Source organism: Eleutherodactylus coqui, chromosome 12, assembly GCF_035609145.1.
Source record: "Eleutherodactylus coqui strain aEleCoq1 chromosome 12, aEleCoq1.hap1, whole genome shotgun sequence".
Taxonomy (NCBI): Eukaryota; Metazoa; Chordata; class Amphibia; order Anura; family Eleutherodactylidae; genus Eleutherodactylus; species Eleutherodactylus coqui.
This window is the reverse complement of record NC_089848.1, coordinates 43730407-43745263: the sequence shown is the minus strand read 5'-3', so window position 1 is coordinate 43745263 and position 14857 is coordinate 43730407. Positions and strand designations below refer to the sequence as shown.

The 14857-nt window shown below is 46.0% G+C and overlaps 1 protein-coding gene across 2 annotated transcripts in view; it reads right to left on the bottom strand.

The window, feature by feature from the left end:
- Nucleotides 1–14857, bottom strand: part of SNRK (SNF related kinase) — a 58021-nt gene that overhangs the window by 13782 nt on the left and 29382 nt on the right. The window contains exon 2 of one of the 2 annotated variants that reach the window (XM_066584856.1): nt 13940–14631. In XM_066584856.1, the coding sequence (XP_066440953.1) occupies nt 13940–14528 (589 nt within the window). In that variant the 5' untranslated portion in view covers nt 14529–14631. Of the gene's footprint in view, nt 1–3787; nt 3838–13939; nt 14632–14857 lie in introns of those variants that run through there. The other variant, XM_066584857.1, reaches the window with a different exon arrangement.

The window sequence follows — 14857 nt, the reverse complement described above, 5'->3', positions numbered from 1 at the left end:
TTGACTTCATTAAAGGGGTTGTCCCGCGCCGAAACGGGTTTTTTTTTTTTTTTTTAACCCCCCCCCGTTCGGCGCGAGACAACCCCGATGCAGGGGTTAAAAAAACAAACCGGGTAGTACTTACCCGAATCCCGGCGGTCCGGCGTCTTCATACTCACCTGCTGAAGATGGCCGCCGGGGTCTGCTCCCTCCGTGGACCGCAGCTCTTCTGTGTGGTCCATTGCCGATTCCAGCCTCCTGATTGGCTGGAATTGGCACGTGACGGGGCGGAGCTACACAGAGCCGGCATCCTGCACGAGCGATCCCATTCATAAAAGAAGAAGACCCGGACTGCGCAAGCGCGGCTAATTTGGCCATCGGAGGCCGAAAATTAGTCGGCACCATGGAGACGAGGACGCCAGCAACGGAGCAGGTAAGTATAAAACTTTTGATAACTTCTGTATGGCTCATAATTAATGCACGATGTACATTACAAAGTGCATTAATATGGCCATACAGAAGTGTATAACCCCACTTGCTGCCGCGGGACAACCCCTATATGAATTAACTTTGATTATACAAGTTTCTGTATGCAAAACAGATCTTTGGGGGGGGGGGGGGGGGTTTAACAAAAAAAACAACGTGAGAAAATTGCAAGAGGCAGTGATGAGTTTGCAGGAAAAAGCATTGCTGATGCTCAGACATCATGGTGACATCAAATGAGTTAATGACCCTAAGAATAAAAAGCTTGAATGGCTGCATCTTTCTATGCTGCATAAATTACCAAAATGACAACTTCCTGCCCTACTGCTATTGGCCAAGGCTGCCCCACCGCTATTTGCCAAGGCTGCCCCACAGACTTCCTGATCTAAGCCCCTCCCACACATTGAGAAGATTAAGACTGATCTTCATGCTCAGTATTCCCTTTACTATATACAAGAGCTGTCAGAGGTGCAGTGATTTGGGCAGCCTTAGGCCTGGTGCCCACGGCCGTGACGGCCTCCGCAAGCGGGATTCCGCAGCGGAGCCCGTCACGACCCCCCCCCCCCCCCCCCAGAGACCCCATACTCACCTCCGGATCCGCTGCCTGAATCCCGCGCCGGCCGCGTCACGCCTGGTGGGGGAAGCATTTTCACGCCATCAGCGGAAGATAGCGTGACGGACGGCTTCCATTAACTGCAATGGAAGCCTTCTGCGCGTATACCCGCGACAAATAGAACATGCCGCGGGTGAGGACGTGTAATTTCACAGTGCGGAAGTCTGCACCGTGAGCATTGCGCTTTTAGGTTCAGTAGAACCTAATAGCTGCGGGGCAACGCGGCGAAACTCCGCTCGTGGGAATTAGCCCTTAGGCCTCATGTCCACTAGAAAAATACAATCCGCGCAGATTTGCTTTAAATTTTTTTTTTTTTTAATGCGGATATCCGCACCTATTGATAGCAATGTGGCCGACCTGCACGGAATCTGCACTGAAATGGAGCATGCTGTGTTTTTTTTTTCCCGCGCATGAAAAACGCAAATCAATTAAAATGCCATTTACAGGTGCAATTTAATTGACTGCAGATGGCCAATGATTTCCTATGGGCAAAATTTCACCCGCAGAATCCGCAGTTCAATTTTGCTAGTGGACATGAGGCCTTATACAGCCCAGCCCTGTAATCTGGGCAGACCTTGTACACTGACAGAACGTGGATAACGAAGCCTTGTACGAGCTATCAAAGCATCACAGTCTGCCGAAACACTCGCTCAGGGGGTCTCACAGGCCATTGGAACATCTATTAGCCACGGGACCATCCGTAGGGAACTGCATGCGAAGGGTTACCATGGATGAGCCGCTGCACACATCACAGCAGTGAATGCACAGAGGCGATGGTGCCTGCAGCGTTGGTCTAGGAGTTTAAATTAGAAGCAAGCGTTGTGGACAGATTAACCCCGGTCACCATCTTCCGTTCGGATGGCCACACTTTGGTGTGGTGGTTGTCTGCAGAGCGGTTTCTACAAGACTGCATCGTCCCAACAGTGAAGTTTGGAGGGGGTTCTGTTATGGGGTCGGGGTGCTTCTGCTGGGATGGACTAAGGCCGTTGGTTATAGTGAAGTCAACCCTCAACACCAATGGCTACAGCGACATTCTGGACAACGTGGCATTACTTTGTTACAGCTCTTATGTCCCTACCAACATGACTGAGCACCATGTCATACAGCCGGCAGTGTTGACGCCTGGTTTGAAGAGCAGAACATCTCCAAACTTCGTTGGCCAGCACAAAGTCTGGAGATCCAAATCCCATTGAGCATCTTTGGGATGAACTACAACGCCATATTTGTGCACTGCCAACAAGCCCATCGTCTTCTGCTTCACTGTCTGATGCTCTCCTCAGATGTGTGGAGGGATCTGCCTCTATTCCTTATCAGTATCTGGAAAGCATGCCTAGGAGGTTTACTGCAGCCATTGAGGCCCAAAGGTGGCCCAACACTGTATTGAAAAATGTGAGTAAACCTGAATTTCATCACCTTCTGCGTGTCCCAGTACTTCTGTAAGCATATTGTATCTACAGAACCCGAAACCAGTCTTGTAGAAATCCTGCAGATGAGGGCAACTCTGGCTCTTCAGTTTTAGGTTTAGTGTTCCGTTAAAGAACCCTAGTCAATCCATTTTACCAATTATGAAAATTTTCCCAGATCTTTCATTAAAACTGGTTTGCTGGTTTTAGACAATATTCATTTTTTAGGACTGTAGATAACGTAAAGAAAAAATCCAAATTAAAGCTTTGAAATTCACATGTGTTTGTGGAATCTACGACAGCAGAGATGCAATCAAGAAGGAGCAACCAAAGGATTTCCTGACATGATGGGACTTGGTCATCCGATACCTTCACATGAGCACATCAGCCTCGTTTCCCTATTCTGCGTGTTCACGTATCACGGGCGAGGCAGTAGAGCGGCCGCACAAAACGGGCTTTACGTTTACTGCTTGCTGGATTGTTTATGCATCGTTGGGTTATAAACTAAGTAAAAGCTAGAGGATTTAAATAGGGATATAGAAAACTGTTCCACTTTTTGATATGGGCTGAAACGCACAGAGGCCAGTTAGAAGGATGCTGGGAGCTCTGGAGGTTCACCAATAGAACCTCAATGTTTGGCCTTAAAGAATGCGAAGGCGGGATAACGCCAGAGACGGGTAAATGACGGCAGGCGGGATAACGCCAGGGACGGGTAAATGACGGCAGGCGGGATAACGCCAGGGACGGGTAAATGACGGCAGGCGGGATAACGCCAGGGGCGGGTAAATGACGGCAGGCGGGATAACGCCAGGGGCGGGTAAATGACGGCAGGCGGGATAACGCCAGGGGCGGGTAAATGACGGCAGGCGGGATAACGCCAGGGGCGGGTAAATGACGGCAGGCGGGATAACGCCAGGGGCGGGTAAATGACGGCAGGCGGGATAACGCCAGGGGCGGGTAAATGACGGCAGGCGGGATAACGCCAGGGGCGGGTAAATGACGGCAAGCGGGATAACGCCAGAGACGGGTAAATGACGGCAAGCGGGATAACGCCAGAGACGGGTAAATGACGGCAAGCGGGATAACGCCAGAGACGGGTAAATGATGGTAGGCAACGAGTCAGATTTTATTTTCTGGCCAGACATTAAAATACAAAAATAAACAGGAAACAACCCAAAAAAGGTAGCTGCCAGCAGCAATTTGCTAGTAAATTAAGCCTCAACAGTAAGGCAGGTAATCTCTGCACATCACCAGGTTGGAAGCACAACATTACTACAGCCAAAGCAAACCCAGCACCATCGATACATACAACCTCATTCATCGGTCTGATGTCAGGCGCTCCTACTCCTGACCTTGTCCTCCTCTTGTTAAGGGATCCAGGAAACTTTTTAAAGTTCTACCAACTATGCAGTCATCGCTTAGTCAGCGGGTAACAGAACGCACGGCGCCTGATGTCTCATCCCCTTCCTTTCATGTCCCAGAGGATCCTCCTGTTTTACACGGATTTCAATGCAGTCCCTTAACTATTGCGGCTTTGCAAACCAGGGGAGATATTTTAAAGGGTCTCTCCATCCCCGTCCCCCCCCACTCCTGATTGGCTGTCACACTCTGGGAGGTCTCCTCTGTATATTGCAGTCACTCATGCAGTGCAGCGTCTTGTCTAATAGTTATCAGGCAATCCTATTGATGCTGAGATTTTTCAGCTTTTTCCTTCCACTATGCTGTGCTCTCAATCCCATAATGCATCAGCACATCATCACAAGAGCAGCTAGAGACTGTACCATCTCTGCCTGCTGGGAGGACAGTTCTATTATAAATCGGTATTTATCTAAATAAGCTACAGGCAATAAGTGTACAGTCAAGAGCACAAACTGTCATCTCTATTATAACTGTCACAAGAGGCGCCAATCATCTGCAGTAACTGAAGAGAGTATGTGTCTCCCCTCTAAAGAGCTTGTGCGGTAGGGTCCATCAGACAGGGATTCTATTAACTTAAAAACGGACTGACAGCCCAGTAAAGCTCAGGTGGTCAGAATAAGATTACATGACCTAACCAACAAGGTCTTCTAGATGTTTCAGATCGTACTACCTTGTTTATTCATTTCTAAGTTAGTTATATATTCTGGGAGCTAGTTACATAATGAATGAAAAAAATAAAACAGAATTCACCAGGGAGTGGCTTTTTAGTGAAATATGGTTGTCTTGAAAAAAAATTAAAGGATGCTGGAGACCTCTCAACCTGAAGTTTTATGGGGTGCTGACATATTAGCTGTAGCATTCAATTTTCCTGTTCAGTCATGAGAACAGAAAAACTGAATGCCATCTGTGGGTGGACCCTTAGCGGCTGACAGACCCCACTGACAAGCAGGAGCAGTTAGAGCAGCGGGAACAGTCACCCATCAGGCCACATGGCATGTTCTGGGTCAGAATAGCAAAGCGGCCTATGGGATTGTGTCTGGGATTTAGTGCTGGTGGGTCTGCAGGCAGCTGCTTACCAAATGTGAACAAAGCCTTACCTGCTGATCCGCTGTAACATGTACAATGCATTCAGAAAGGAGTCAGACCTTTTTTTTTTGCACATTTTGGTAAGTTATGGCCTTGTGCAAATTAAAAAAAAAAGATCAAATAAATATTCAAGTTTTCCCCATAATTCTGCACTTAACACCAACAATAACAAAAGTGAAAACTGAAAAAGCTAAGATCTCTAACCTTCATTTTTAAAAAATGCCCACACATTTTGAATGACGTAAGTAATCTAATGACATAAGTATAACTTGGTTGAAGCACCTGCCAGTGACCACAGCCTCTATTCTACTTGGGGATGTCAAAAGATTGGCACGCCTGATTTGGGGATTTTCTGCCATTCTTCTTTGTAGATCCTCTTGGGCTCTGTCAAGTTGGATGGGGGCCGTCTGTGGACACCATTCTTAGGTCTCTCCAGAAATCTAGATTGGGTTCACGTCAGGGATCTGTCCGGGCCACTCAAGGACATTCACGAGTGGTCTTGGCTGGGTGCTTAGGGTTGTCTTGTTGGAAGGTGACCCTTCTGCCCAGTCTGAGGTCTTTTGCGCTCTGGATCAGGCTTTCATTAAGATGATCTCTGTACTTTGCTCCATTCAGCTTTCCATCCACCATGACCAGACTGTCCGAGCCGCTGAAAAACACCTCATAGTAAGATGTTGCTGCCACCGCCAGGCTTCACTGTAGGGTTGGTGTTGGGCAGGTGATGAGCGGCGCCTGGTTTCTTCCAGATACAACGCTTAGAATCGAGGCCAAAAAGCTCCATCTCTGTTTCTTCAGACCAGAGAATCTTGTTTCTCACTCCGAGAAGCTTTAGGTGCTTTTTGGCAAAGTCCTGGTGGGCTTTTATGTGCCTTTTACTGAGGAGAGCCTTCTTCCTGGCCACTCTGCCATTAAGCCCAGATTGGTGGAGGCTGTAGTGATGGTCGACCTTCTGGACGTTTCTCCCATCTGCACACGAGATCTTTGGAGTTCATGCAGAGTGACCATTGGGTTCTTGGTCGCCGCTCTTACCAAAACCCTTCTCCCCAGAATACTCAGTTTGGGAGTCGGACTGCTCTAGGAAGAGCCCTGGCTGTCCCAAACGTCTTACATTTAAGAATCATATCAATAGGGACTAAATACTCCTGTCAATGCAAAGGGTTAGAAGTTTTTTGTTTTGTTTTTTTTTGACAAACCTTCAGTTTTCACTTTATATTATGGGGTGGTACGTGGCGCAGAATGATGGGGAAAACGTGAACTTTTATTTATTTTGCACACGGCCATAACATAATGTAAAAAAGTGACAGGGTGTGAAGACTTTCCGAATGCATGGTACATTACAAATGTTAGAACGTGACTGTATCATGTGCAACTAAGTCAGTCTGTACATTTATCATAGTCCTCAGAAGGTAATTGGAGACCACAGACACTACATAAGCGACATCTGATTCAGTGAATAGGGATGTGATCAGACAGGGTTAATGGACTTAAAAAAAAAAAAAAAAAGCCAGCCTATCCAGCGGGAGAGAAAGCCACGGGGCACAGAGCAATTTGTGTGCACAGTGTGCCGCACATCATTCCCATTAAGGAGGGAATTACATTGCACATTTCCAATGACTGGCCATCGCATAGAATGATCCAGAAGCAGAAGCACATGTACAGCGGCGGACAGAACCGTTTGCCCGGCTCATCTCTGGCAAACTGTATTCTAGACTTGCTGATGGCATCCAGGCTTCGGCTCCAGAGGTCTACAAGGCAAGACATAGGGTAGAGTCACAGAGATAAATGGGAGACGACTCGTGCACAATAATGGCCGCTAGTGATGTCAAAGCGGAACGCTTTGTGCAGAAATGGGTGCAAAACTGAGCAGAGGGCGAAAACGAGGTGTCCAACACCATCGCCAGAGCGCTCAGAGATGGGAAAAACGAAACTGTGGCGTGGGGTCCATGTTTTGTTACTGGTAAGTAGGACACAGACAGGTTGCTCTACTCCCGCACTACATCTGTCTTGCCTGCCATATCATCCTCCTCCGCAGTCACATTATTATGGGGGTCTAAAGTGGTCTGTAGCCATTTTGGGGTCTGCTGAAGAGGGTTATACGTACCATTTGACTGTCTGGGGGGGAAAGGGGGGGGTGACGGACGACGTCACTTCATACATCAATCACCTTGCCTCCATAACACATCCAATATTACCATTTTCATTTGTTGAGTCTTCCATGTAGCCAACTATGAGAAACACGGACATATTTCTAGAAGACGTAAAGGCTATGTACACCTTGCAGAGCAGTGAGGGCGGAAGAGAAACAGCAGCTACTAAGAGTAGGAGATAAGCTTTGCAGTATTGAGTGGTTGTGGCCTATGAAGGAAGAGGGGAGGGAGGGGAAGCGGAGCTTTTGCACATATTAAAGAGACCAGTTGATCAGTGCCTGGAATGCCCCCAGAAACTTGAATGTAGGAGAAGCTGCAAACCAAAGTATGAGGCTTTCTAAATGCATGAGAAGGAAAGCTCAGTGCAAAAAGATATTTGTGTATCATTTTTCCCTGCAGGAGCTTAGTAAGAAATGTGTGTATTGATTTTTTTTTTTTTTTTTTTATATACACACAATAAAAGGTTTCTATAGCCTTTAAACAGTCAGGAAAAATGCTGGCATGTGCAAACTATTGGCTCAGGGGGCGGGAAAAAAAAATGGTACCCTTACTGCAACCTTACGGTAGGCTCGGCTTCTCATCAGAAAGCTATAATCTGAGGAGTGTACCCATTAATTTAGGGAACTTGTACTATAAAGCTGCAACTCTGTTTATTGTTCTTTTACATTCCTTAACTGCTGAGAGTACAGCGGAGAGAACAAACTGATTGTGAAAACAAAGATAAGAACATTGAACAAGTTCCTTCTGAAGTCTTGAAACATCAAAAGTTCAATAGGGGAAACTGAAGAGGAGCGGTAACAAGTGAGGGAGGATCTAAGGCCGAGCCGGGCAGGCAGTGGACTGTGAGTGGCCGTTTCAGGTCATTCAGCCGACTATTTCCGCACATCTTGTAGATGACAGCATATAATTTGTGGAGACTTCCAGACTGATGCTTCTATCAATCATAGAAATTAGTCGGCAGACCTTTTCCTGCAGGTATAAATAGTTTCATGAAGCCTTTTTAAAAAAAGCAAGAACAAAAAGATTAATCTAAAATTAATGAATCGGTATCTAGATGGAAAGCTTTATAAGTACGGCTTCTTCAATGATGGGTTCTAATGTTCCCCTTCTAAATATAGCAGGCGATGCTTCACATCTGCTCTCAGAATGTAGAAAATGCAATTTAGATAAAGACTGAGAGGAAAGGGAAGAGAATTATAATAGGTACCCAGTCTAGTTACCGGAGAGACGCCAATTCTGGCTTCTGCCAAATCAGTCCTAATACCGAAGGTAAGATTAATAACATAGTATGTAAGGCCAAAAAGACATATGTCCATCCATTTCAGCTTACTACTCCCCAATGTTGATCCAGAGGAAGGCAAAAGAAAACAATGAGGTAGAAGCCAATTTTCCCCATTTAGGGAGGGGGGGGGGGGGGGTGTAGACACTCCTTCTCAACTCCAATCTGGCAATCGTAATAATTCCTGGATCAACAACCCTAGAACATATAATATTGTATCACTTCAGGCTCCTCTTGTACCCTCATTGAATTAACCATCACCACATCCTCAGGCAGAGAGTTCCCTAGTCTCACTGCTCTTACAGTAAAGAACCCCCCTTCTATGTCGGTGTAGGAATTCCTAATATACAGCAGCAATATCAGCTCTACCAGCAGGAATGACTAACATACTTCCAATCCCTTCTAGTAGACATGCGATCACTGCATATTACACATCCCAATTCTGAGTCCGCTCTCCTGAGAGATTTCCTAGGTTTATCTCTGGTCAGGTGTAAGGTCCCGATAACGGCGTATGGCGTCTAATCAGCATTTATATCTGAAAGGTAAAGTGGAGTGTGAACGCGGATATGGATGGCGATTTGGGGTTGTGTTAAGTTGTAGAACTTTGTTGCAATTTCTCAAACCTTGTCTAAACAGAAAGTCACAAAATTGGCAAGAAAGAACTCAATAGTCAATACTGGATCATTTTATGCTCATGGCGACGCGCTTTAAAAAGGACAAAAACAAAAAACATTGCTTCGTTATTATTTGAAGTGATCTCTGCTAATGAAGTGTACGCAGCAGCGGTCGCCACGGCAACCGGTGATGTCACCCCTAGCACATCAGGAGTCGGCGATGGAAAGCCATGCAGACAGCGACATTCGTGTGCGGCGCTCGTCTCCAGGCTCCGCTCCAGCAGCTGAACATGCTGCAAGTACCGCCAAGAAAGCAATTATATTCTGGGGAGAGCTAATAAGCCATGCAAGAAATAAAGGAGTAAATACAATGTTTATACCATAAACCCAACAAAATGTTCATTAGACGGTCTTCACCAGAGTTTACATTCGCTTGATTGCTGTATTATCTACAAGTTGGCTGACAACACAGGCGATGCGAAGACAGAAGAGAGCAAACAGCTGAAAAGAACCAAGACAGACAACTTGAAGGTGGTCTTGTATGCGAAAATTTATAATGGCACTAGTGTTCAGCTTAACACAATGCCAAGGTGCCTGTATGCCACCCAATGCTAGACCCTTGGGTGAAAACTGCCAGATACAAAGGCTGGCAGGGCGATGCTGTCCATCGGATATACACACACTGTAGTGGAATAGAGCAAGAGTGAACAAGTTATAAAAACTCATCCGATAACTCTGGATGGAAAACGTAAGTTAGATTTCAACGGGATTCAAGCAGTCTATTTCACTTCCATCCCTGACCACCAATGACTACATTTTGGACCACTGGGTGGGATGATCAGCTGATCGGCGGGGATCCCTATTCTCATTTGCACAAGGAAAGACTAGAAGCAATGGGATGAAACTGAATGGGAGGAGACACAGATTAGATATTAGACAGTGAGGGTGATCAATGAGTGGAACAGGTTACCACAGGAGGTGGTGAGTTCTCCTTCAATGGAAGTGTTCAAACAGAGGCTGGACAGACATCTGTCTGGGATGATTTAGTGATCCTGCATTGAGTAGGGGGTTGGACCAGATGACCCTGGAGGTCCCTTCCAACTCTAACATTCTAGGACATCCAGGAGCACCACAGCCCCTTTATAAGATATACATAGGACATACCAGAAAGTCAATTTTGGGTTGATTTCCCCTCTAAGTGAAAGAATAAAGCACGATTGGACAATTTGACAAGAGACAGATGTGTACGAGAAACTGTGCACGACAGGATGGACATGGAAACATCCATTTTTGTAGAATACTAAATCCCATTATTGCGAAGAGACTGTGAAATAGTAAGTGCTCCCCTAGAGACCAAACCACTACATGGTTTTAATTTCAAAAGTCGAAATGTGTGGCGTGGACATTTATGACAATAGACCCGGTTCCCTCAGCCCGTTCCGACACCCGGGGTGTCAGCAGCCTCACGGCTGGAAAGTTTCTGTTATGTAATATCGGCCGTCACATCTTAGAGAACAACCAAAAGATGCCAACTTTCAGGACAGACTTGTTTAATGACAGCTGGGTTAATAATTAAGATACAGTTACATAACTGTATAGAATCATTGTTGGTCCCGGAGACGTTGCTCAACACGCTGGAACTTTCCGGTTATCACATACGGAGCAGCCGGGAACAAAGCAGCACTTCACCTATATAGTAGAGCATAGACCATTATACAGCCTATATAGTTGGTCTGTGGACCTGAATTTTCCCTCTTGTGTATGACCATGCCGTCCGTCATGTGCAGTACAGTTTAGTTTTTTTTAATGCGTTTGCATTACCTGCGTGATCGCCAAGCGATGATGTGGGTACCCGCGGCCCATACACAATGTGGGTCGTGCGGCCTTCAATGGCGGCAGTCTGCAGCAACATAGAGCATGCTGTGATTTTTCTTCTGCCTACGGAATATGCAATGCATATCCACGAGTGTGAACGAAAAGGCGAAAGTGCATGCTTTTCAATGCCTGCGGATCCTCCGCACGGTCGCCAATGCCGCAATTGGAATCAGTCATTGTAAGCCCGGCCTTAGACGAGCCAATTATCGTTTTGAATGAGTGACATCGCTAGCTCGTTCGCGCTCATGCACTTTGTTTATACCGGCATATACGTCGCTGGCTCGTTCAAACGAGAATCGTTCAGACTATCACATTCACTGTGTAAGGGACATAATGAGCGCCGTTTAAACTGAATGATAGGTGAACGAGCCGACAATGGATTTTATGCTGAATAAAAGGGACAAATGAAAAGCGAACGATCATCTTCTTCGTTTGGCCGTTGGCTCGCGTTTCTGAACTCTGATGGTTTCATCTAAAAGCACCTGGAGGGTAGCAGCGATTGATCACTGACCTACAACCATCACCACTTAGGCCGGTCTCACAACTGGATTTGAATTGTTGATTCCACAATCGCTTGATCCGTAGTAATACGCTGTTCAATCAAATGCATTGGATTACGCAATTCCCCTCACATTAGCAGGTTGGAATCGCGTAATCCAATTACTAGAAGGCAACGTGTTCTATTTTATCCATAACAGATCCCATAGTGCTCTAAGGTCATAGATATACCCGCAGCCCATACGCAATTACATTTAAGCAATAGCACAGAAATACAAGCAAAAAAAAAAAAAAGCCGTACTGTGCACAACCGCCCATGTGCGTACAGGGTCATACTCCGTACACTACACAGCCGCGCGAATCCGGCACTGCAGAAACCCCCGTGTATCCTGAGAGATGCAGCTTCATACTGCTCTTCCCTGCCAGGAGATGGGAGAGCAGGGTGAGGCCGTATAAGATGGACAGCAGAAAAGGATCATGGGACCATCTCATCTGTCCCGTTATTACCTTCCATTGTTCTTAGAATGGATATATATTTATCCGGACTGATACAATGAAGCAGAAAGCACCCGAGTAGCAAAACCCAAATAAAGCTGCTGCGTAGGAGCACTATAGTTCCAAATAAGAAGGTCCTCCAAGTGTGCGCAGACCCAAGGATAAATCACCTAACTAGCATCTACAAGTGCCGCCTCCATCCATAAGTGTAAGCCGCTTCCTTCAGGGCTTAATAAACAGGAGAAATGAGATAAGCCCAACTATGCTGACAGACTTCACAGCACTCACCCCTCCAGTGCTGATTATGTCTGGGATGACGGACAAGGCAGCGCTGTGAAATAGCAAGTCGGGTCAGTTTAAAAGAAAGAGGAGAAGGCAGCTAAATTATCAAAGAGACATGAAAATACCCCATGTGTGGGGTACCTGGGGTGGCAGCGCCCCATGTGCAGTTGGTGCAAACGGTGGCAGAGAGTACCAAGAGTGATAAAGGTACCCCAAAGCGTTTCAAGAAGTACAACAGTCCTCTTCCTGAGGAATCTGCACGTACATCTTAAGGCAGTGGCTCAGTCGACCACTGACAGCCAGGCTCCTGTTCTAACCGGCAGATACGGAGAAACCTCAGATCCCAGTGGTTTAACCCCTTACATGCCACAATCAATAGCAACTGCAGCATGTAAGTAGATGACAGAGGGATCGTTATGTCACCTATCAGCAACCTGCAATGGTTTCTGTCATAGGCCTACTAGAATTCACTACATAAGCAATGCGGTATACTAGCCCAACAATCAAAATATCCCATATTTAAGTCCCACTCAGGTGCTGAAACTAAGCTCAGTAAGGCTTAACGTAAAGAAAAAAAACCCGTTTAATACAAATATGCATTTTTCCGCACCAAAATCCCTTTTTAAATGTATAAGATACCAGAGAAAGTGTAAAAAAGCAACACATAGTAGTTATTATTGTGTACATAATGATCCAGGCAATGAAAAGACTTTGTTTTTTATCGTACTCTGAACTTTGTAAAACATTTTTTAAAAACGCCAGAATTTCTGCCATTTCTTTTATTTCCCTCCTAAAAACCACAATAAAAAGCAATCCAAAAATCCCACGAACATCAAAGTGGTACCAATAAAAAAACCTAAACATAATTGTCTTAGGTGAGACCACCCCTTCTTTAAAGGCATGCGAGTTCTAGAATGGATGCGGTTACACAACGCTTTTAAAAAGTCAAAAACAGTGCCAAAGAGGATAGAAATAAAAAAATCCAAGTAGTGAGAGCCCCCCGGAGTACAGCAGACCACCAGTCGTTTACAAGTGCTTAGTATGTGACCGATGCAGCCCCATGCCGCACTACTGGCATCTACGCTCAGCTGCGGGAACCACAATGCCAGTATTGTAGCATGTGACAGCCATCAACTGACTGCGGCACACGCACTTTGGCCACTTGTGAACTAGGACTGTTGGAGCACCAGTGCTGGACCACCAGGGGAAACAAGGTCAGTGGCATTTTGTCTTTATTCTACACCATTTGCAACCATTTAAACAAGCCCATAAGAGGTTCCAATTTAACCATTTCTTTAAAGGGGTTGTCCGGTATTTACTACTGATGACCTATCCTAAGGATAGGTAATCAATAGTTGATTGACAGGGGTTCACCACTCAAGAGCCCCTCCAATCACCTGGTCCCAGGGCCCGCTGTCAGCGCAGACAGCGCCGTCTGTATTGCAGGGGCCCCGTTTGGTACTGCAGGCACAGCCCGCATTAAATAAGAGCTCTACCTGCAGTACCAAAACTGGGTCCCTGAAAAATAAACCGCTCTAGCTACTTCCAGCGGCACCGACAGCGGTCCCGGCAATCAGTGGGGATCCTGATAGAAAACCTCCTAGGCAACCCCTTTAAGAATTACTAGGACATGTTTTCTTCTTGATTTCGCAAGCGTGAAAAAGGATTGACCGTACAAGACCCTTAACTTCGGGAACATTTTTGAAATATTTGTATGACTACTATGAAACAGGAATTAAGGAACACTTTTAAGGAACACCACGTACCTACTGCAGGAGCGTCATATTCATCCCCCAGCAAGATCTCAGGAGCGGAATAAGCCAGCGAGCCGCAGCTTGTCGTCAGCTTTTTCCCAGGCTGGAACTTGTTGCTAAAGCCGAAATCCGTCAGTTTCACGAGTCCTTGTTTTTCAAAGAACACCACGTTCTCGGGTTTGAGGTCCCTATGCACCACGTGCAACTTATGGCAGTAAGATATTGCATGAACGATCTGAGCAAAGTATTTCTTGGCCAAATCCTCGCTGAGACCTTCCTCGTGCTTCATTATGTAATCGTACATATCGCCTCCATCTCCGAGTTCCAAAATGAGATATAATTTGGTCTGCGTGTCGATCACTTCGTATAGGCGGACTATGTTGGGATGTTGCACCAGCTTCATACATCTGACTTCTTGGAAAAGATGCCCAGTAGCTAAAGAATCTAATTTGGTCTTGTCAATGACTTTCACGGCTACTTTTTCACCAGTGAAGACATGGCGGGCGAGCTTGACAACCGCGAAGTGTCCTCTCCCCAAGGTCTTATCCAGGTCGTAAAGTCCTGCGATCTTCCCATCATATCCTCTCTTGAAACCCGCCATGATGCTCCGACGAACAGAACTCTTAGAATGGATTACGATGTTCTTCTCATAACAGAATATCTGAGGCGAGCAAGGAATGCATCTTCACTGCCGACAAGCACATCTGCAAGGGAAACAGTCAGCAAGTTAGGATTCATAGTCTAAGAATTAGTCTTCATATGCTATAAGATTGTAATCTGCGCAGATATAACCCCTTTTACTTCCCTCAACGGCATCATAACCTCATTGAGAGAGGTGACAGGTTCCCTTTACATGGGCCTTGCTGGGATATCCATTTCAGTAAATATTTATATTTTTAGTAAACAATTTTGGCGCATCTTTCCTACACT